We start from the raw sequence: 24,925 nt of genomic DNA on the forward strand, positions 1-24,925 counted from the left end.
ATGGCACTTTCATTCATATGGCAGCACATTTAAAATAAAGCTAAATGCTAAAAGCTATACACTACTTTTGGATTCATTTTTGGATTCTGCGTACAAATGCGATTAATCGTGATTAATCAGGGAAATCGTGTGATTAATTAGATTAAACATTTTAATTGTTACCCGGCCCTAATAACAATCCATGCTATATTGGTTTGAATTATTTAATTTGGTCCAAATTCTGACACAGGATGCCTTCGGTTTCTGTAGCTCCAAAAAAAGGCAGTTAGTGGATGTTAAACAATGCAATAATAACAGTATAGCTAAACACTGAATGGTGCATAATGTCCTTAAATCAGGAAACAACACAATCACCCGTCTTACACCATGAGTTGTTTTATTTTAAAGGAAGACATATCATATATGTAACTGCACTACTGATACCATGTCCTCAAATGTATACAGAACAAGTTAAAAGATTTTACACACCTGCCCTTTAATCTAAAACGAGCAGGTGTTTCCAGACCTTTGCTTGGCACTGTGTGACATGAGACAAAGTGGAAACATGGTCTATGTGCACTGGAACACAAAAACTCCCAAAATAAATAATTCCAAACAACAAAATTACACCAGAACTGTAATGAAACCTATTTCGCCTTTAGTTGTATATACACCAACTCTGCATGATGCATTTTTCAGCTTAACACACCTCTGTAATTAGCAACAACTGAATCATGACACTGATAACAGAGAATCATAAAAAAAAATAGATAAATAAGGAAATATGAACCCATGTTTAGCAAATTAATTCAATTTTAAATGGAGTTTGAGTCTGAAAAGAATTTGTACATTTTCAAATTCCTTCTTTTAACGTGGCGACTTGCCATAAGTAACTAACGGCAACCGCCCAAAGCACTTAAAATAAGATGTAGCATAAAGCAAATTTGTGTGTGACAAGCAGCAAAGGCCCCACTGAGTTTGTAATTTCTGTGACAAAGTCAGCGGCTCATTCAGTGTCGGCAGACACCGACACAACAAAGGGATTCCACTAAACTCCTAATTGCTGTTCATCTTTTGCTCTGTAACTGCACTTATAAGTTAGCTTGGAAGCTACATAACTTCTGAGAGAACTGCAGCACCCAGGTGAGCAAGCTAATAAGCAAAAAGTGTGTGAGCTTTATATCAAAATGGTCAGAATCACTTAGCTTTGAATACAATTAAGAGGAATGGCCTATCCAAACAAATCTTTTTTTGAGCTCATTAGCTAATTTGCTACCAACATAGCATGCTCCTTGTGCATAGAGTTGTTAGCTAAACTTGTACAATTCAACTACAGCAGTTTGAAATATCAAACATCCATAAAGGATATTTTTCCTGGATATAAACAGAGTTGTCAGCAGCCCAGATCACAGCAGAAATGGCGTAATTCTGAGTCCAACTCTAGGATTTCTAATTCGCCAACGTAAAAAGGCACATTAGCATAGCATAACAGGACAAAAACGGTTGAGCTTCCTGCCCGTATTTCTTACACATTACGAGAGATTCTCGTTCTAAGTTCATTGGACAGCAGGTTGAGCCAGACACATTCAAGATTTCTTTTTTTTTTCCTTTTTAAATCTGCAGTGAAGCTAATTATGGCATTCTTTCATTTAACCTAGTAACCAGTTTAATGAGGTTAGCCACGTGTAAGCATTTGTTCCCACCCAATGACAGCTGAGATCTACAAGACATGTAGGCTAAGCTGTGGCTGACGTACAGACGGGTGTTCAGTTACTGCACTGAGGTCAGGGATGACCTCAATAACACAATGCTGAATAACACATACTACATTTGGTTACCGAATTAGACAACTACTGAAATTTCATGTTCATACTTTCAATATAGTCCTAAAAACCTGACATATTCTAGTCTTATTGCGCCTACAGGCATGGGACGTAATACAAATTGAAAGCAAAACATTTTTGCTTTGTTGCCTCAGACCTCAGAGTAAGCTAGCAGTTGCTGCTAGCTAGCTGTAACTAGCTAGCTAGCAGTAACTAGCTAGCAGCAAGTTTGCTAAATCTGTTACAAAATCAAACACCAGAGAGTCCAAATGACTTTCATTGAGTAACTAATGGGTATTTTCATTCCAAACTTGATGAAACATAAAAAAAATAAGCACTATAACACAAAGGTTTTAGGGGTCAAACTAGAGTTAGCATTCTTTTCACGGTTGGAGGTGTAGTGGTGTCAGAAAATGTTGAAAAACAAGTGGAGACCTTTGAGATTATCGTCACAGACATGAATAAACTTAAATCCCTGATACGTAAAAGTATAATCAGAGCACCACTGACTTATTCATATGAGCTTCAAACCCAGTAGCTTTTGTGCACCATCATCTTAAAGGACACACTGACAGAAAATGGATAGAAAATGGACATTTCTGACCGTGTCTCAGTGAGTGTTCACCTCATTTCCAAAAACATGACTTAGTTGGTGTATTTTCCCAACTAATTAACTAAAACACCCTCTTAAAATGAAGAGAGGAGTCCGACAATGAGAGCACGGACCGTCACCATTACCCCACAGGCTGTTGCAGAGGTAAAAGATTCCCTTTTCAGTTTCAGAGGTAACAACAATTTGAAAAAGAACTGACAAAATCCATGAGAGGTGTGTGGTCATCAGTACCAGCCAGAGTGGGAAAAAACAAGCGTCTGATTATGGTTAGAAAGCGCCGGCGATGGGAATGTGAGCACGGGAAATTTCAAAAGTCAAAGAGAGAAACAAAAAACCAAAAGGCGTCAGTTCTTTTATCTACACGGACTTTAACCAAAGGGCAGCCGTAAAAACTTACAGGTGGAAGGAGGGACAGCAAAATAAAGTTAGTCCAGTTTGTGTGTGTTTTCTGGGAGACTGTGTGTGAAGCTTTCATATTAAAGATGCTTTCAGTCTCTCCAGAGGTAGCCCTGTTGCAGGAAGGGCTTCCGGTTGTCTAAGTGTTTGTGGGACAGCTTGTTTCTATGAGAGTTTCTGGTTGGCGAAGAAGGCCTTGGTCTCTCCGCAGGTGGGGTTGGTGCACAGGGGGCAGCGCAGCGTCAACTGGCGGGAACACGGCTCGTTGGACTTGAGATGAGACTGGACCAGATCTGCAAGAGCCTGCACACAGCATGAAGACAAAAGGTTCAACATTCAGAGGGGGAACATGTTAGCTTTGTTATGGGAACAAAGCTAGGTCAGAACGGCTAACGGCTAGGTTAGCTAACAGGGTTGGATAGTGGGAGGAATCAGACATCAAGTGCAAAACAAGGTACTAAAATGAAGAAAATATAACCTCAGGTGACATATCGCAAAGTGGAATTATGTATTTGCAGAGGTGGGTCACGTGTGTTCCAAACCGCATACTTCTCCTACTACTCCCACTACTCCCACTAACTTTAACTTTTTTTAAGTTCCCGGATGCATACTAGATTCTCCGAAATGTTGGGTATGCATCATGAGGTTACTACTCATACTCAAACTACCCAAGATGCAACGCAACGTGACGTCGCCGATCGTCATTTCCTGTCAAAACGGCAGTTTCAAGCTAGCTACAACGAGGGTAGGTTCACTTCCTGTTTTCAAAACAAAAGCACCAATTGTATTGTAACGGCTTTCCCTATGATAAAAAGCAACGGGTATTTTATTTTGTGAAAATAACAGGAAGTGCGTTGCTCACTGCGGCTAGCTTTAGTAGCGCCGAATTCGTGGGAACAAAATTGTAAACAGCCGGTATTTTGTCAGGTTTTCAACACGTTGGGGATCTAAACGACTACTTTCTCACCTGAAAATGTTTCAAATGTTGCTAAAGTTTACAGAGTTTAGAGCTTAAGGGAAATCAGCTTCAGGCCGGCTGATTTCGGCTCGGGCAGGAGCGAAATGCATTGTGGGTAAACACTCTGCATACTGTCTGATCGATCAGTATGGCTGTGTTCGAAACCGCCTACTACTCCTACTAACTTTAACTTTTTTAAGTTCCCGGATGCATACTAGATTCTCCTAAATGTTGGGTATGCATCATGAGGTTACTACTCATACTCAAACTACCCAAGATGTAACGTAACGTGACGTCGCCGATCGCCGATTGGACTGAAGACAAGTTTCGGTGCAATCTGTTGGTTTCCTTTGCCAGGAAATTGTTTTTGAATTGGCTCTATATGAATAAATTGGATTATTTTGAAAATAATTATGATTACAATGAATAGAACTCCAATCGGCTTGAATTGGACTTTATTATCTAAGTGCCTTGAGATGACATTTGTTGTAATTTGGCGCTATATAAATAAAACTGAATTGAATTGAATAGTTGTTCCACACTGCTGGTGACCTCTAAAAAAAAGGGGATGAAAGTTAAAATGATCTATAAGGATTCAGCGGCAGACTGAGACCAGCGAGTAATTTGATGGAGGTTCATCAGAGTGAGAGGCAGTGATGGAAAAGCCTGATGGATGCATTTCTCTTCATTTTCCAGCTGCTGCTGCTGCTGCTTGCAGACGGCAGCAGCTCACTAAGAAACTAAAACCACACCAAGGAAACCATCCTTCAGTAACTACCAACTAATCATCCTCTGGATATTGATTTCCTCACGTGCACGTGCACAGACACTTGGAGACTTTGGTTGAGGGGTCTCTGAGCGGGTCTGACCAGCCAGCCAGCCAGCCGGGCGGTTCAGTTCTACTGTAGTCAGCTCTAAAGGTTTCCATTGATCTGCCCCCTTCCTTTAATAAACCCTGAACACACACACACACCTGAACACACACACTTTGCTGTTACAACCGGAGGAGCTGCCTGTTGGAAGGTTTCAGGGATGACAGGAAGGATGGAGACAAAGGAGAGAAAGAGGGAAGGAAGCATCCGTTTATCGAGCAGACATGCCCGCAGTTCACTTTGTTCACAGGACCTCGACAAGCCTTTCTTCCTCAATTCAATTCAGTTTTATTTATATAGCGCCAAATACAACAAATGTCATCTCAAGGCACTTAAATAATAAAGTCCAATTCAAGCCAATTGGAATTCAATTCATTGTAATCATAATTCCTTAATGACACTTCTAGGAGTATTTTTAAATCTCTATACTTTTTCCTTTTCCTTGAGTAGATGTGTGCAGAAGAAACTGTCCTCTTACTCCGCTACATTAGGCTACAATGAGCTGGTTACTTTTCTTCTTACCTCTTTGGTATTCTACGCCTCATTTTTATCCCCCCCGCGTACGCCTCATTTTAATGTTTTATTCTGACAGAGAGAGAGACTTCCGCCAAAGGCTCTACCACCTGACTGTGTTCCACCAATCAGACGCAGCCGTGCAGTCTGGTCACGTGACCGTACTCAATCTCAGCGGCGGGACGGGTTAGCTTTAGCATTAGCAGTCGTAGCAAACAAACAAAGAAACAGATGAAAAATGTCAGAACCAACGGTGGGAAATGAAGACGCAGACGAGGCCTCATACTGAAAGCATGTTTACCTTACAAAGAGTGAGAAACAGCAGCTACATTATGTGTCTTCTGTGTCAACCAAAACAAACGCACATTTCAGCAGAAACTCAACATCTAACTTGAGGAAACATGTAGCGCTAAGTTTCCTAAACTCGTTTTCCCCCCATGGATAGGTGAATGTTTGTTTTTTAGGTTACATATGGGTTACATATGTTTTAAACATTTCCTAAGTCTCTTTTATTTTTTATTGAAGTACTTGAATTTACCTGGATTATTTTAATTTAAGCTATTTTGTAATTAATTCATACATTTTCATTTATTTTATTAATTGGATGAACTCTAATTTGCCTAAAGATGATTATTTAGTATTTTTGTCTGTCTGATTGAATGCTTGTGTTAACAAATAAATCAGACGTTACTCAACAGTTACTCAGTACTTGAGGAGTTTTTTCACCAACTAATTATTTACTCTTACTCAAGTAATTATTTGGATGACTACTTTTTACTTTTACTTGAGTAAACTTTTTCGGCTACTCTACCCACCTCTGCACACGAACTTCACGAAGGAGAAGATTTTGCAGTTTGAGAACCAGAGTTCCAGAATCTATCGCCACCTTTCTCAAAAATGTTGCATCTGCTCGACAGTTAGCGACTGTACAAGTCAGCCTTTTATAAAGCAGACGCACACACACACCTTCATAAAGAGCGGGTTCCCATTCAGCGACTCTGCTCTCCGGATGTTCTCCACCCCGCACTAGAAGAAGAAGAAGAAGAACAAAACAAGTTAAAAGTCGATTCCTTTTTCCGGTCCCATCACAGATTTAGTTGCTCGGTAACTGCTGCAGCATAGATGTCGGTCTGAGGCGCTCTAAGCCCAGCAGAGTGAAGGATTTTGGGTTTTTACTCAACACCAAAGACCTAACAGTGGGCTGTGTTCGAAACCGCATACTTCTCCTACTACTCCTACTAACTTTTTGAGTTAGTAAGCGAGTTTGAATAAGCGAGAAGTTCCCGGATGCATACTAGATTCTCCGAAATGTTGGGTATGCATCATGAGGTTACTACTCATACTCAAACTACCCAAGATGCAACGTAACGTGACGTCGCCGATCGTCATTTCCTGTCAAAACGGCAGTTTCAAGCTAGCTACAACGAGGGTAGGTTCACTTCCTGTTTTCAAAACAAAAGCACCAATTGTATGGTAATGGCTTTCCCTATGATAAAAGGCAACGGGTATTTTATTTTGTGAAAATAACAGGAAGTGCGTTGCTCACTGCGGCTAGCTTTAGTAGCGCCGAATTCGTGGGAACAAAATTGTAAACAGCCGGTATTTTGTCAGGTTTTCAACACGTTGGGGATCTAAACGACTACTTTCTCACCTGAAAATGTTTCAAATGTTGCTAAAGTTTACAGAGTTTAGAGCTTAAGGGAAATCAGCTTCAGGCCGGCTGATTTTGGCTCGGGCAGGAGCGAAATGCATTGTGGGTAAACGCTCTGCATACTTTCTGATCGATCAGTATGTAGTATGTAGTATGTAGTATGTAGTATGTAGTATGTAGTATGTAGTATGCAGTATGTAGTATGCAGTATGTAGTATGCAGTATGTAGTTTGGATATTTCAGAAACGAGCTCCCAGGATGGAGCAAAACGCTTCGAGGCGCAGACGTGGGTTTAGGTGGGCAGCCAGCAGGTGAAGTTAAAAAAAAAAAAAAAAAAAATCCGTCAAGAACATCTTAATCTATATTAGATTTAAGAAAAAAAAAAAAAAGGTTCTGAACATGTGTGGAAAACTGTTCTCATTCTGTTGGACAAGGACGTCAAGAAGTAGAACCATTTTGTTCTCAGTTTCCAATTACTTTTAACAGCAGGTTTCATTTTCCAGAGAAGCTCTTGGCTGTGGATGGACTCAAATGGTCCAGACGTGTGTGTGTGTGCTGTCTGATAGCTCCATCTTTCTGAGGACAAGTCTGGCTTTTGAGCCTTAAGGTGGGAAATCAGGACGTCAACGTTTGGTTTAAAGTAGGGCTGGGCAACGATTAAAATGTTTAATCTAATTAATCACATGATTTCCCTGATTAATCACGATTAATCGCATTTGTACACAAAATCCAAAAGTAGTGTATAGCTTTTAGCATTTAGTTTTATTTTAAATGTGCTGCCATATGAATGAAAGTGCCATAACATTTGTTGTGCAAACACACTAATTGATATTTTAGACTGGAACTACTACGCTGAGAAGACAATTCAACTTGGCAGTGTTTCCAGATGACTTTGGTTCTGTCGACTCCGCCGTCTGGAAGAACTTTAAAATGAAAATGGCCGAGTAAAAGTTCCGTACCCTTCTCCATGTTTGGTGGATCCGCCGATTACTTTCTTTTCCTGTTCCACAGCAGACAGCAGCAGACTTTTACAAAATAAAAGCCTGTGAGCAACAGACTTTTACAAAAATAAAATAAATAATAATAAAAAAATTAAAACGGCCATGTGCTGCATGTTGTTCCCCCTCTCTCTGCCCCCTGCTTCCTGTCTCTCTGAACTTTCCTATCCATTAAAGGCACAAAAGCCCGAAAAATAAATAATATATATATTTATCAGCGTTAAATAATAACGAGTTAACTCGCGCAGCCCTTGTTTAAAGTGAACTTTGGGGGCAGTTAATTATGGGATTTTGGCTCATAAGCATACAGACTATTAAGTGAAAATCCACCACTATATAACTTCCATGTGGAATTTTCTGTGGCTCACAGAATATTTGCGCACGTTTTGACTTTCTGTTGTCAGTTTGAAACAGAAAACAACCAAAGAACTCTACAGCAACCATTAATCATATAAGATATAAGACCGAGACATTTAAGGCAACAATGGATCATACGATCGTGCTTTTTTTTAGGGCCGTAAGAGGCAGACAGAACAGGAAGTGTTGGGAAACTCGAGGTTTTTTTTTTTTTTTTATCTCACCTCTTCCCCCAGCACCTGTGCGTACTCGATGTCCAGCTCGTGTAACGTCTCTATGTGGTCCGAGGTGAAGGCGATGGGCACCAGCAGCAGGTTCTTCTTCCCTCGTTCACACAGGCCTTTGATCACGTCGTCCGTTTGGGGGCCGAGCCACGACATGGGGCCCACCTGCAAGACCAAACACAGGGCACAGTTTCCACCTGATTGGGATCGGGACACAAAAGGCAACAGAAGGCATTTGGTCAGAGATGGGGACTCGAGTCACTGACTTGGACTCGAGTCGCTGTTTTGAGGACTTGTGACTTGGACTCGAGTCGCTGTTTTGAGGACTTGTGACTTGGACTCGAGTCGCTGTTTTGATGACTTGTGACTTGGACTCGAGTCGCTGTTTTGATGACTTGTGACTTGGACTCGAGTTGCTGTTTTGATGACTTGTGACTTGGACTCGAGTCGCTGTTTTGATGACTTGTGACTTGGACTCGAGTCGCTGTTTTGATGACTTGTGACTTGGACTCGAGTCGCTGTTTTGATGACTTGTGACTTGGACTCGAGTCGCTGTTTTGATGACTCGGACTTTAGTTGCTGTTTTGATGACTTGTGACTTGGACTCGAGTCGCTGTTTTGATGACTTGTGACTTGGACTCGAGTCGCTGTTTTGATGACTCGGACTTTAGTTGCTGTTTTGATGACTTGTGACTTGGACTCGAGTCGCTGTTTTGATGACTTGTGACTTGACAAAAAATAAAAGACTCGAGACTCGACTCGGACTTGGAAGTTAAAGACTCGGCACTCGACTTGACTTGAGAAACGATGACTTGAGTGTTAAGCATCCAGCATAACTTCGAACTTTGTTCGTCATTTGAAGATCCATTCTGACTAGTAAGTGCTCGTCAAATTAGCTAATATTATCCTGTTAGCCTAGTCGGTAGTTAGCTAACGTTAGCTTGATATGATACGGGGTGGACAGGTTGGACGCGTTGGCCAATGATGTTTACTGACAGTTACTTATATCTTTGTGTTTTCACTTTATTAAGATCAGATTCTGCAGGTAAAATTAAATAATAAGGTAACTTGACTTGCCCAAGAAAAAATTACTTGAGACTTGAAAGCTAAGACTTGAGACTTGCACATGTGTGACTTGGTCCCATCTCTGCATTTGGTTCATTTGGTTTTCATGACAGTTTCTACATATGTAGAGAGCCGGCTCGCTGCGAGTTGGATTCCTGAGGAGTTTTTCATGCTGAAGATTAAATCTGAAGGTTCTGAACACAGCAGGTGATGCTGCCGGTCCATCCGTCTGCTTCCAGGTATTCCGACAATTCACACTTTTAAGTCATCATTCTGTTCGGTTTGTCTGGAAACACCCAACAACAGCTCTGTCCTTTTCCACTGTGGTCACTTCTGATGATCAGTGAGCCATACAAGCCACCTGCCACCTGCCACCTGCCACCCAGACCTTTGACTGTTTCCAGGAGCTGCAGCATCTCTCAAACCTGTGGCTCCATCTTGTGGACAAGAAGCATCACAGCAGGAACGAGCAGATAAAAAAATAATCTGGTCCTTACTGGGTCTTAAAATGAAGTCAATCAAACCTCAAATGAACAAACTATCTGGAGTCCATCATTCAGTCAAAAAACATTCAGGACAGCCGTCAATCTTCCCAGCAAGGTCACCCCAAGGTCAGAAACCCAAAGAGCTACATCTCAGACTCTGCGGGCCTCAGTTAGCATGTTAAAGGTTAAAGGTCACCCCAAGGTCAGAAACCCAAAGAGCTACATCTCAGACTCTGCGGGCCTCAGTTAGCATGTTAAAGGTTAAAGGTCACCCCAGGGTCAGAAACCCAAAGAGCTACATCTCAGACTCTGCGGGCCTCAGTTAGCATGTTAAAGGTTAAAGTTAGTAAGTTAGTTTTAAGTCATGATGCCTTAAAAACATTTTAACTTTGGCCAGGAGACGCAGCTGGAAAAAACTAGTCCTGACGACATTGTTAATTTGGTATAAAGCAATAATGCCGAGCAGAAGCAGCTCATGACCTCAGGTGTTTGTATCTTCACTCACCCTGGACTGCCACACCAGCCTGTAAGGGTTGCAGTGCCCCAGCCTCTCCATGACCCTCTGCACCGTGGCTCCCACCTCCTGAGGATACGGGTCACCTCTGTTTACAACCTGTGCAGGGAGCACACAGACTTCAGGTTCATTCAGAGCAGAAAACATCCTCGTTCTGCTCCACAAATCAGCGTTAAAGTTGGAAAAGTCGGGACAGTTACACCTGGTTCTGAGTGGGGAATGATTTAAGGCTGCTGTCACCAAACGAATAAGAACTTTGTGTTATTTTATGCCACCTTATTTCAAAAAAAGGTGGTAGTAAACTCCCAGTAATGCTGTTTTTAATGGTGTCAGCTGTGTCTGTTGAACGCTGGGATGGGAGCGCCATCGAGTGAAGAACCCTCCGCCTAAACCGCCTAAACCTGGCCTAAACCGCCTAAACCTGGCCTAAACCTGGCCTAAACCGCCTAAACCTGGCCTAAACCTGGCCTAAACCGCCTAAACCTGGCCTAAACCTCCTAAACCTGGCCTAAACCGCCTAAACCTGGCCTAAACCTGGCCTAAACCTCCTAAACCTGGCCTAAACCGCCTAAACCTGGCCTAAACCTGGCCTAAACCTGGCCTAAACCGCCTAAACCTGGCCTAAACCTGGCCTAAACCTCCTAAACCTGGCCTAAACCTGGCCTAAACCTGGCCTAAACCTGGCCTAAACCTCCTAAACCTGGCCTAAACCTGGCCTAAACCTCCTAAACCTGGCCTAAACCTCCTAAACCTGGCCTAAACCTGGCCTAAACCGCCTAAACCTGGCCTAAACCTCCTAAACCTGGCCTAAACCTGGCCTAAACCTCCTAAACCTGGCCTAAACCTGGCCTAAACCTGGCCTAAATCTGGCCTAAACCTGGCCTAAACCTGGCCTAAACCTCCTAAACCTGGCCTAAACCGCCTAAACCTGGCCTAAACCTGGCCTAAACCTGGCCTAAACCTCCTAAACCTGGCCTAAACCTCCTAAACCTGGCCTAAACCTGGCCTAAACCTGGCCTAAACCTGGCCTAAACCTGGCACACTTAGCAGCTTAGTTTCTGTTCAGTTTGGCTGCAAACGTCCGAATCTCGTGGAGAAGGGAAGAGATGCAGACGGTGCACGGTGATACTCACAGCCATGGGGAGCGAGTGCGCGGAGAACAGAATGACCACGTCGTCTCTTTTCTCTTCGGGAAACTTCAACAGCTCGTTTCTGACATGATCTGCAAAACACTGACAGCACACACAGAGAAAACATCCATTTTTACACAGTTTCCTTTCCTTTTCCATAAATTATCCTTTAATTGTTCCAGGAAGACTTCGACCACGTCTGTCAGCTGCTGTGATGGCAGCCGCAGCTGCCCAATATTAGCTGGAGTCCCTTTGCTCTGTGTGTGGCTCTTAGTTCAAGTAGTAATTTGATCTTAAAGGGACAGTTCGCCTCTTTTGACATGAAGCTGTATGACATCCCATATCAGCAACATCATTTCTGAACATCTTCTTACCCCCTGCTGCGTCCTGTGAGCAGAGTTCCATCCTCGTTTTGGTGTTGACGAAAGTAGTTCCGGCTAGTTGGCTGGGGTTTAAAAAATAAAGCGTTTTGCTTCTCAGAACAATATGCGTTCAAAAGAGTAATACATTTGCATCACAAAATGGTTCTCCAGGAAAAAGTCGGACCTCACAATCTCTTGGGCCTATTTTCTCACCCTTCGAATCACTGCCTGCTGCTACCTGCCGACAGCAGGGGACTGCTCGCTCTGCACAGCAGGTAAAGGAAAGAAAGGAAAGGAAAAGAAAGGAAACAAAAGGAAAGGAAAAGAAAGGAAACAAAAGACAAGGAAAGGAAAGGAAAGGAAAGACGAGGAAAGGAAACAAAAGACAAGGAAAGGAAAGGAAACAAAAGACAAGGAAAGGAAAGGAAACACAAGGAAAGGAAAAGAAAGGAAACAAAAGACAAGGAAAGGAAACAAAAGGAAAGGAAAAGAAAGGAAACAAAAGACAAGGAAAGGAAACAAAAGGAAAGGAAAGGAAAGGAAAGGAAAGGAAAGGAAACAAAAGGAAATGAAAGGAAAGGAAAGGAAACAAAAGGAAAGGAAAAGAAAGAACTGCTCGGTCTGCACGGTCTGCACAGCAGGCAGTGATACGAAGGGAGAGAAAATAGGGCCGAGAGATTGTGAGGTCTGACTTTTTCCTGGAGAACCATTTTGTGATGCAAATGTATTACTCTGTTGAACGCATATTGTTTTGAGAAGCAAAACGCTTTATTTTTTAAACCCCAGCCAACTAGCCGGACTACCTTCATCAACACCAAAACGAGGCTGGAACTCTGCTCACAGGACGCAGCAGGGGGTAAGAAGATGTTCAGAAATGATGTTGCTGATATGGGATGTCACACAGCTTCATGTCAAAAGAGGCGAACTGTCCCTTTAACGTGTGTGGTCGAGGTCGTGGTTTAATGTAATGGTGGGGACACAACACCTGGTCGATCTGATGTTTAGGTTTAGGCATGTGTGTGTGTGTGTGTGTGTGTGTGTGTTTCTAACCTCCACCAGCAGGGGGTGAGTGGGCCAACGGTCGATGACGCTCCAGCTCATTTTCGGCTTGTCTTCCCTGTTGTTGTAGTAACGGTAGATGGCGTTCAGACTGCTGCCTGTTTGAGCAACAAACCAGATTCATGTCAGAAACGTGATGTCACGGAGCGACCCTAACCCTAACCGACCTGGAGGTCTTTAAGATGCTCATCAGGGTGAGTTCAGACCTTCATCTTGGATGAAACTGAGGGGAAAACTTCAGAAACCTTAAAGTTTTCTTACAGGTCGGGAAAAGTTGAGACCAATTCAAGCAAAATATGAGCAGTTTGAACCTTTTTAAAGTGATGGTTCGGAGTAGATTCACCCTGGGGTCATTTGAACCGTGACATCCAGCCAAGTAGCCCACCCGAAGTTTTTCCTATCTTGGCTGAACATCAGCTGAGTTACTGAGTTATCCCGAATAGCTTAGCGCTAACGGACCCTGGCAGTATCTCCAAAATTACCACACTAAAATCACATGCCATGACACCAAACTTCTACAGTAGTACAAATATGGTCTGTACTCACAAAACGATGCATTTGGAAGTTTGTACATAGTCCAGGAGTTTATTATTATCAACACAAGCCTAATAGGAAGTGACGTTGACGCAGCAGAGAAGCTATTAGGCTTGTGTTGATAATAATAAACTCCTGGACTATGTACAAACTTCAAAATGCATCGTTTTGTGAGTACAGACCATATTTGTACTACTGTAGAAGTTTGGTGTCATGGCATGTGATTTTAGTGTGGTAATTTTGGAGATACTGCCTAGGTTCCGTTAGCGCTTGTATTAAGCTATTCGGGATAACTCAGTAACTCAGCTGATGTTCAGCCAAGATAGGAAAAACTTCGGGTGGGCTACTTGGCTGGATGTCACGGTTCAAATGACCCTAGTCTACCCCGAATGACCCTAATCTACTCCGAACTATCACTTTAAAGGCAAAGAAATGCCTTCGAAAAGTGTCCTGCTTTACAAAAACAGAGCTTAAACCTGAGAAAGTTGAGAAGCAAACGTTTCCCATCTGGTTTAACAGACTCAGAGCTTTGTTCTGGCCGGGCTGCGACAGCTACCTGTGGTGGAGCAGCTGTACTGGGGGTACTGGGTGAAGGCCACGGCTCTCTCCACTCCGTCCTTCTCCATCTCCTCGATGGCTTCCTCTGTCAGCGGGTTGACGTAGCGGAAGCCGATGTAGAACTTGTGAGGAGCTGATGAACGAGAAACAGCAAACACCGACACAGCGTGAGAAAAACTGGATCCAAAACGTGCATTTTGCAATAAAATAACCATGGAAACGCAAGAAGAAGAAGGATAAAAGGGAAGGTTTTATGAATATTAATCTTCCCAGCAGACAGTTTAACCAGGGCCGGTTTTTGCTATGGGCAAGACTGATCCCAGGCCACAACACAAACTGCTGCCAATCCAAATAAACTGTATTTCATTCCTAAAATGAACATAAACCCATAAACCTTCAAAGACCAAAGAAGCCATCAGGTGCCCAGTTTAGAAAGAGAAGAGAAGAAGAGGAGAAACGGGCAGAAGATAAAGGGATGCAGATTTCTATCAGTGACCTGAGTGACGTAGGCTATAGGCTAGCTGTTAGCCTGTTGCTAACATGTTGCTGTTAGCCGCGACTGTGTTTGATTTTTAGTTTTGCTGAACTAGAATTGAGGCATCATGTCATGCAGCTAATTTCACCCAAAGGCAACCTGGTCTGGTTTGTGTTTGCAACACAACAAGAAGTCCTGACTGTGGATTATTTTTATTGTTATGAGCTATATGCTGAATTAAATAACTTAAATAACTTCTGATATACATTTACATGGCATTTTGTAAGCTACATGTGGTATATTTGTGCACCTTTTTGTATTTAAGATTACATATAATAAAATAATGTAATATGTTGTTGTGTTGGTGGCGGGTAAGTCTTTTTTTTTTTGGGTGGGGCGGCGGTAAGGGATGGTTCGCCGTAAATCTAGCCAGGACCCCCTCTGAGTTTAACTGCTTCTCCCGTTCACTGGAGCAGCGTTTGGGCTGGATGTTTGTTATCAGCGAGGTGTGTTGCAGGCGTGTGAGGAGACACTCCTTCCCTGCTTTACTATCTCCACTTCACACACTCTGCAGCCACCAACGAAGTCACACACAGCAGCCGCTTCGTTATCGACCTTTAGGGCGTCTTCCCTGATAGCTGAAACAGCCAAACAAAGAGGAGCCGGAGCTCTGCTCACCCGTCTCAGGGCTCATCTCATCCAGCAGCTTCACCATGCCTTCCCCCTGCATGGAGGTCCAGTGTTTGATGGGGGAGCCTCCTCCGATCTTACTGTACTGCTCCTGGATCTTCGGCGTGCGCCGCTTAGCGATGAGCGGACCCAGCGTGCTGCGGAGCAGAGGAACATACGTCTATTACAAAGCAAATCAGGTTTATTTGTAGCTCATTTCATGCACAAACAGTCCAAAGTGCTTTATATAAAATAAAAGCATTGCAGCAGGGAGTGGAAGAAGCATTAAGAATACATAAAAGAATATAAAGAGAAACAAATAAAGTAATTAAAATTATTAAAAACAAGCAGATAAGTTCAAAGATATCGTGCAGATTTCATGCATAGACACATGAGAACAGAAATGTGTTTAACCTGGATTTAAAAATGTCTCCATTTGGTGAAAGTTTAATCTCCACTGGCAGTTTGTTCCACTTGTTTGCAGCATAACAGCTAAATGCTGCTTCTCCATGTTTAGTCTGGAAGCCAGAGTAAAGATTTTAAAGCTGCTGTGATGTGTTCAGATCTCTTAGTCCGGGTTAAAACTCCAGCAGCAGCGTTCTGGATGAGCTGCAGATGTTTGATGCTCTTTGTGGGAAGTCCAGTTAAAAGAGCGTTACAGTAATCTAAGCTTTTATCCTACATTTATACAGAAAAATCCCAAAAGTCTTTGCAACTTTACAGCAAAGTTCATGAACATGAAGCCTCTGCTGCTGTTAGGATGATGAGATATTCTCATTCCTATTTTCAAATATCCTTCTTTTGCATTTTGGCATGAAAGAAACATCTCCTTCCATCTTCCATCCATAACAGCCAGACATGAAAAGTTTATTTTACACCAAAAATGCACATTTAAAGGTGGGCGATCGCAGATTTCATTTCACCTTTTGTGACCCCAAACTTCCACAGGTGAGGTCAGCCGGCTCACGTTTACTTCAGCAAAGAAAGAAAGTGACGCATCTGCTGAACTAAAAGAGCGTTACAGTGATGGATGCATTAACTGCATTTAATTATCGTGGTGTCATCAGGAAGAAGCCACAGTTCCCAACTGTGTGTGAGAGTTGAACATTTCCTTTCTGCAGGAATCACAGGCCAGCGTAACGTCCATGACTAACAGAGCCCGTGGTTCCCGTCCACCACAGAAAAATGAGGAGGCCTCCTAATCTCTGAGAGTATCTGGAGTATTACATCACGCTCACCTGATACCGTGTGCTCAGATCTGAGCAGCCGTGTCACTTTAACGCAGCTCAGGTGTGATTAACGAGTGTTTCCATAAGCCCCAATGCAGGGGGGGGGGGGGGGCGCGTCCTGCAGGTTTTAGATGCTTCCCTGCTTCAGATCAACGCGTCATCGGCAGGTTTGTGCAGAACTTAATCTTTTAAAGATCTGAATCAGGAGCAGGGGAACGTCTAAAACCTGCAGGACAGCGTGCGTTTCATGTGCCGTGTGGACAACAAAGCAGAGATGGGACCAAGTCACACATGAGTAAGTCATTTTTTCTTGGGCAAGTCAAGTCAAAGTCACCTTATTATTGCAATTTTAGCTCGTTTAACCCTTTGTTGCTTGTTCATAAAACGTAGAGCCGGGCTGTGTTCGAAACTGCATACTTCCATACTACATACTCATCGATCAGACAGTATGCAGAGCGTTTACCCACAATGCATTTCGCTCCTGCCCGAGCTGAAATCAGCCGGCTTGAAGCTGATTTCCCTTAAGCTCTAAACTCTGTAAACTTTAGCAATATTTGAAACATTTTCAGGTGAGAAAGTAGTCGTTTAGATCCCCAACATGTTGAAAACCTGACAAAATACCGGCTGTTTACAATTTTGTTCCCACGAATTCGGCGCTACTAAAGCTAGCCGCAGCGAGCAACGCACTTCCGGTTATTTTCACAAAATAAAATACCCGTTGCCTTTTATCATAGGGAAAGCCATTACCATACAATTGGTGCTTTTGTTTTGAAAACAGGAAGTGAAGCTACCCTCGTTGTAGCTAGCTTGAAACTGCCGTTTTGACAGGAAATGACGATCGGCGACGTCACGTTACGTTGCATCTTGGGTAGTTTGAGTATGAGTAGTAACCTCATGATGCATACCCAACATTTCAGAGAATCTAGTATGCATCCGGGAACTTCTCGCTTACTCAAACTCACATACTAACTCAGAAAGTTAGTAGGAGTAGTAGGAGAAGTATGCGGTTTCGAACACAGCCTATGACTCTCGGTCCCGCTGACATGTTGATGCATATCTGATATGAGTTTATTCTCTCCAATAAACACTAAGGTATGTAGAGAGGGCAGGACTGATTGACAGGGTAGGGATCCAATCATGACGCCATTCTCAGCCTGCGCTCCTACCGGGTAATCGATGTTATTCTTTAAATTAATTTACTAATTTTATATTCAAACTGAAAACATGAACTGAATAACTCTCAAGTCATTCAAGTCATCGTGTCTCAAGTCAAGTCAAGTGCCGAGTCTTTAACTTCCAAGTGCGAGTCGAGTCTCAAGTCTTTTATTTTTTTGTCAAGTCAAGTCACAAGTCATCAAAACAGCGACTCGAGTCCCCATCTCTGCAACAAAGATGTCCAAAAATGTATAAATGTTCCCTAATCTGGAGGTTTGGGACCACAAGCTGTTTGGGAACTAAAGAAAAAGCATCGCATTCACCGGCAGAACCTGAAATCAGCAGCTGGAAATCTTTCAAAGCACGCTGACACATTTATGTTGTGCGTTTGTGTTCGTACTTCTGCACGGGGAGCTTCATCAGGTCCGTGTCCATAAAGAGCCGCAGCAGGAAGTCATGAACATCCTCCAGTTTCTCAGGTCCTCCCATGTTCAGCATCAGGATGCCCGTCTTCGGCTTCCTGCACGCAGAAACATCCACATCTCAAAATGTTTTACAAAGTTTATGATAAATCTGTTCAATCATTTCAACATCACATTTTATGCAAACCCATTTTAGAAGGTTTTCTTGAATTTTAAACGGATAGATGCGGAACTGTGCAGAAGTCTTGAGCCGCCCCGATAAGTGGAAGGAAAACAATACATCTAATGAGTGTAATTTGTGTTTCTAACTTCTAAAATCTCTCAAACAAAGGACTGGAATAGAAAAGGAGTTTAGGATTACAGGGAGGAGCGCTGAGCTTGTTCAGATGTGGGATCCACCGGGTCCATTTCTGACCAAATTAAGCTCTCTGCCCAGCACTTTGAAGAGGAATCTGCTGCATCCTTCATTATTATTGCTTGGTTGTAAACTTCAGAGCACAGCTGAGAGGAGGGCTGGCCAGGATCCACCATTTCATTTCTAATAAAAACCAACAGGTCAGATCAGGATGGACTGGCTTCTGTTCAGCTGGATGCTGACTCACGCTTTTAAGGTATTGGAATGTATTTATTTAAGCAAATTAAACCTTTTTTTCCACAAAATGTCCATCTCTTTCTGGAGATTGGTGCTATCACTTTTGGTGTTTCTGACTTTTATCATTTTGAAAATATTAAGGTTTTTGTGCAACTTTTCCTCCCTTTAAAAGTAATGGTAAATCCTTTCAAATCATTAAAAAAAAAAAGCTTCCTCCTCTTTCAAACTTAACTACTTCAGCATACTTTCAGCGAGAGACACCATTCAAACTTTAAAATGTTCACAGGACATTCAACTATCACTGAATGAAGCAGCTTTTTAAAATATTCAGACAATTTTGAACTATCACAGTTTAAAAAGTTAGTCAAATCCTTGATGATTTCTGAGTTTACAATGCATTCCAATGGCACGGAATGTTCGTGTGCAGAGTGGAGGCTCTAACTGACAGAGTGGAAAAATACAGAAAGTTTTTAATCTGTCTCTGTTTCCAAAATCTTTAAGCCACAGAAATAATTTTAGCATTAAAACGTAGGAAAATCTGTCCTCTTTCAGCCAATGTGACTTTCATAGCCTTCAGAACTTTACTTTTTGAATTAGAGGCTGCGCAGTGATACAGTGTTTACTGCTCGGAAAGTTACCCTTTCTGTAGGCAGGCGGCAGCAGGCAGTGATACGAAGGGAGAGAAAATAGGGCCAAGCGATTGTGAGGTCTGACTTTTTCCTGGAGAACTATTTTGTGATGCAAATGTATTACTCTGTTGAACACATATTGTTTTGAGAAGCAAAACGCTTTATTTTTTAAACCTCAGCCAACTAGCCGGACTACCTTCATCAACACCAAAACGAGGCTGGAACTCTGCTCACAGGACGCAGCAGGGGGTAAGAAGATGTTCAGAAATGATGTTGCTGATATGGGATGTCATACAGCCACCACTACCCAACACACTTTTAAAACATACAATAAACCCGCTCTGTGTGTCAGTCGTACCTGTTTTCCTGCGTGTCGGGAGCTGCACTCTGGGCTAAAGCGGCGGCGGTGGAGCGTCTCCTCACACTCAGGCCGACGCTGCTCCTCACAACTGTAAGCAGAGGAGGGAAAACATTCATTCACTCATTCATTCATCCGTCAACTCGTTTTCCTTCGAGTCTGCAGCTCAACAGGAAGTTCAGAGTCTGAACGACTCATCTCCCTGCCAGGCACACTGGTGAAAACATTGTATAAAACGCTGCTGTGTCTCACCAGTGCTGTATAGTCCCAAAGTAAAAATACTTCACTTCTGTACTTAAGCATATTTTGGAATACTTTGTACTTTCCTCGAGTTTAAATTTTTTTGACAACTTTAACTTTTACTTCACTATATTTCCGAACTTAATTGCATACTTTTACTCCGATACATTTTCATTGTTCGGTTTAGTTCCTTGTAACAAAAAAGGAGAGAGAGAAAAAAAACGCAACAGTGTTTTGACCCCATGCATGTTCTGCCTGCCCAAAGACGTGGAAATTCTATCTTACAGAAACTCCCCTTTTTTAGGTTTTAAGGTAGTTTTACAAAAAAGCTCTTCCTCTTCAGATGCAGATGAGCTGCAGTTTCTTTTTTTATTTTGTATAATGGCCGGTTGTGTGTGCACCTCCTATAGCTTGTGAAGTACAGTAATGTAACAGCTTTTTTTCTTGGTGATGTTGGCCGCATTTTCTGTACTGAGTAATTTATTTATTTTTTAGAAAGGTTTACAAAAGGGGTTTCAAACTGGACTCCCTCTTCAGATGCCAGATAAGCTTCAGTTTTCTCCTATTTTTTTCTTTAAATGTTGTTTATAATGATGGCAATAACAGTAGCAGCCTCTTTTGTTTCATTTTTTTCTTAATGGTGTAATGTACGCCTCATTTTCAGCACTGACCTTACATGAAGAAGAAAACCTTAAAGGTTCACAAAGTTTGTATTTTCTGTCTAAACCTGGTCTAAATTTTGCCTGCACTTGGTTGTGTGCAGATTTTAATTGTATTTGACCTTCAAAGTTTACCAAAATATAAAAAATGTCATTCAAACTGCATTTGCCTTGTTTACTTTTTACTTATACTTTTCATTACATTACTTAAGTACATCTATTTTTACAGTAATTCTCATTCTTAAGTACAAGACGTTTCGGATACTTTAAGACTTTAACTCAAGTAACATTTCAGTCAGTGACTTGGACTTTTACCAAAGTCATATTTTGGAGGGGAACCTATACTTTTACTTGAGTGTGAGATTTCAGTATTTTATATACAACACTGGGTCTCACCAGGTAACCTTTTAACACATTTAGATAACCAGCAGCCATGACATCAGCACAAGTGTGTAAAATAACAAACAAAGATGGCAGAAAGCTGCCCAGGAAACACAGACACCGGCGCTTTGTGATATTTAAAGAGCTTCTTATTCATGCAGTGAGTTTTACTTTCATAACCCGGGCTGCAGTATGCCGATTGGCCGCCAGGGGGCCTGGCAGATTACGCAAGTTCCCGGCTCTGTAATTGTGTAACTGCGTGAAAATGTTCACTTCTTTCTCGGGCAGAATAAGCAGACAGTTGCGTCCACTGTCCACGGCACAGCTTCCTAAAAGCAGCAGTGGGTTTGGGTCCGTTATGCAAGGCGGAACAGTGAATGAGCGGCTGACAACCAGCGGAAATGCCTCCATTTGTGCGTAAAATAAAAGCACCCTGAAGGTCACATTTCATCAGCTGTAAATATCTGGAACTATTTTACAGGATTAAAACAAACAAGGAACACATCACTAAATGTATTTTAAGTAAAAACAACGAGCTGCGCGTGTTGGATAAGTAAATAAGGGCGCACGTTGCGGCACAGTCTCACTCACATTGGATCAGGCGGCCGGCGCTGCCCAGGTGCGCCATGACGGGATAAAAAGTCTTATTTCCTGGTCCACTGAAGCCCGGATCCTTCTGCTCTGTGCGGCGGGTTCCACGCGTGTCTCCAACTTAATAATGAGAGCGGCTCAGGTCAGGAGGACGAGACGGACGGATTCCTTCAGCTGCCACCCGGTGGCCGTGCGGGCTTCCGTCAAGAGCTGCGGGAGGAACGGTGGACTTCCGGTTCAGGGTTTCAGAATAAAAGCGAAGCGGACGCAACAGCCATAGATCTGTGCCACCTGCCACCTTCGCTGTGTGTGTTTTCAAGGAAGAAAACTGCATTTTTCACTTTAATTTAACAGACAAACAAACACAAAACATAAATACATACAAGATACACAAATGTAAAAAACTATAAACATATTCATATGTCTTCTTTTACAACATGCTATTCAAACACAGACAGCAGCGTTACCATGGATGGTAACGCTGTGAGACATATAAATGTAATAATAAATTATATTTATATGTCTTATTATTATTATAAGACATATAAATAATAATAATATGTAAAACATAATATAAAAATTATATATTTTTTTATAAAATATATAAAATAATATATATATTTTATAAAATAATATAAAAATGTATATTTTATATTATCAAAATATAAATCGTTACATTTATATGTAATACTTATTAAATATAAATGCAATAATAAATATAAAGACATAAGACATATAATTGTCTTAGATTTATATAGATAATATACTTTATATAAAATAATATAAACATTTATATTTTTACATTATTCAAATATAAATTATATATGTAATAATTATTACATATAAATGCAATAGTAAATATAAAGACATAAGACATATAAATGTCTTAAATTTATTATATCAATTATATAATTATTTTGATATAAATCTAAGACATATATAAATCTAATTGTCTTAGATTTACTCATCTATTTATCATTTTTATTGTGATTTATCTATGTATTTATTTTTATTTTTTTTACTTTATGGGGTTGGCATTCTGTTCTGATTGTTCCTGTGTGTCTGTGTTCTATTGTGAAAAAAAGCTTAATAAACATTTTTTTTTAAAACAATAAAGAAAACCGTACTGATTACAAGCCTGTCGCGAGGGCGCAGTGGAAGTATTTGGAAGTGGGTATAAATACAGGAAAATATCATTTAAAAAAAAAGGACACATTTCCCCTTTGATGGTTTAGGATAAATCCTTTAGAAAATCCATGTTTTAGTAAAACAATGCACTGTGTTTTTAACAGTCGGCTTAATATTCAGAGGTAATAACTGTTTTATTCCTTCTGCTCCATGTCTGATTTTACTGGAAAGATGCCCGACTTTATGCTTTTATCTTGACGGGTTTGGCACGTTTCCGGTGTGGCCCTACTTTCTCTTGTCGGGTTGAGGCCAGTGGTTGTCAGTGCGGCGTCAGATGTACGTAACGAGCTCGTGCTCGTGACACGCGGTGACGCCCACGTCAGCTATTCCCTGTTTCTGCTCCTTGTTATTTAGTTTCTATATTTTTTTTTGGTTTGGCCAACAGTCTGAAGTCCAGACTCTTTATTTGGACTCTTTGGAGTTAAACATGTCAGAACTTTCTGCTCATTCAGGTCAAACAAGGAAGTAACTTTAAATAAAGATTTGTGTGGGTGAAGTCAGTCTGTTTTTATTAGGGCTGGGCAACGATTAAAATGTTTAATCTAATTAATCACATGATTTCCCTGATTAATCACGATTAATCACATTTGTACGCAGAATCCAAAAATGAATCCAAAAGTAGTGTATAGCTTTCAGCATTTAGTTTTATTCTAAATGTGCTGCCATATGAATGAAAGTGCCATAACATTTGTTGTGCAAACACACTTTTAACATCAGCATCTTTCTGTAGTTTTTATGTAGAAGCCTCGCTCCACTGTCTGTTTCCTTGAATGACTTGCTGCTATCAGTTGTGTGTTTTGCCTTTAAGTGATATTTTAGACTGGAACTACTACGCTGAGAAGACAATTCAACTTGGCAGTGTTTACAGATGACTTTGGTTCTGTCGACTCCGCCGTCTGGAAGAACTTTAACATGAAAATGGCCGAGTAAAAGTTCCGTACCCTTCTCCATGTTTGGTGGATCCACCGATTACTTTCTTTTCCTGTTCCACAGCAGACAGCAGCAGACTTTTACAAAATAAAAGCCTGTGAGCAACAGACTTTTACAGAATAAAAGCCTGTGAGCAACAGACTTTTACAAAATAAAAGCCTGTGAGCAATAGACTTTTACAGAATAAAAGCCTGTGAGCAACAGACTTTTACAAAATAAAAGCCTGTGAGCTACAGACTTTTACAAAATAAAAGCCTGTGAGCAACAGACTTTTACAAAATAAAAGCCTGTGAGCAACAGACTTTTACAGAATAAAAGCCTGTGAGCAACAGACTTTTACAAAATAAAAGCCTGTGAGCAGCAGACTTTTACAGAATAAAAGCCTGTGAGCAGCAGACTTTTACAAAATAAAATAAATAATAAAACAGGGGTGGTCCATGGCGTAGTGGGTTGAGCAGACGCCCCATGCTGCATGTTGTTCCCCCTCTCTCTGCCCCCTGCTTCCTGTCTCTCTGAACTTTCCTATCCATTAAAGGCACAAAAGCCCCCCCATTATTATTTTTTTTAACTTTTTAAATAAATAAAAAACATAAAAAAATAAAACCTGCATTAATGCGCGATAAAATATTTATCTGCGTTAAATAATAACGAGTTAACTCGCCCAGCCCTAGTTTTTAATCGACCCAGTTGACAGTATTCTGCATTTTCTGGGCCCGTTAAGTGTCGACAAACATTTCAACATGTTGCACACTTTCCTCCTAATTCTGCTTTAAAAATTAAACTACCTGCAAGTAATCTGATTACATTTAAAAAAAAAGGATAGCCAGTCAGAACCTGCTTCTGATAATAGAAAATGGATTTTCCAGGAAGCTGCTCGGTTCATCCACCTGTTAGAACATATTTTCTTTCATGCAGAACATTTCTTTCAGCAGGTTTCTACAAACCGCGACACCAGTTTTTCCAGACACTGCGATTAGTTTCCTTCTTCCTTTTCGAAGAGAGTTAAAGGGGAACTCCGCTCAAACATTCCTCCAAAAGACGGAAGCGCTCCCTCACAAACCTGCCTCTGTGTGCTTTCTTTTTTCTTTTCAGTATCTGATGGCGACCATTCGAGGGGAAAAGATGCTGAGTCACTGCGGTGCAAGATAACAGCTCACTGCAGCAATTTACTGGCTGAACGAACATCAAACATCTGGAATTAGGAACAAAATGTGTCAAATACGACCTTTTAATTCTTTATTTTTTGCTTTTTTTTTTAGTTAGAATGAATATATTTAAACTGATGTAGAAGTATATTAACTACTGTTCCTTACATA

General features: G+C 41.4%; 1 protein-coding gene across 1 annotated transcript; it reads right to left on the minus strand.

Annotated features, from left to right (window-relative positions):
• Positions 1-359: 359 nt before the first annotated feature.
• Positions 360-21,702, minus strand: fech (ferrochelatase). Its single transcript, XM_075455870.1, has 11 exons — positions 21,492-21,702; positions 19,621-19,711; positions 18,020-18,139; positions 15,245-15,393; positions 14,090-14,224; positions 12,991-13,097; positions 11,582-11,680; positions 10,440-10,547; positions 8,385-8,549; positions 6,121-6,180; positions 360-3,114 (listed from the first exon to the last, which is right to left on the minus strand). The coding sequence occupies exons 1-11, from the start codon at positions 21,526-21,528 to the stop codon at positions 2,977-2,979; spliced, it is 1,209 nt and encodes a 402-aa protein (XP_075311985.1). The 5' UTR covers positions 21,529-21,702; the 3' UTR covers positions 360-2,976.
• Positions 21,703-24,925: the final 3,223 nt, after the last annotated feature.

The sequence above is a fragment of the Odontesthes bonariensis genome, chromosome 22 (genome assembly GCF_027942865.1).
Source record: "Odontesthes bonariensis isolate fOdoBon6 chromosome 22, fOdoBon6.hap1, whole genome shotgun sequence".
Lineage (NCBI taxonomy): Eukaryota > Metazoa > Chordata > Actinopteri > Atheriniformes > Atherinopsidae > Odontesthes > Odontesthes bonariensis.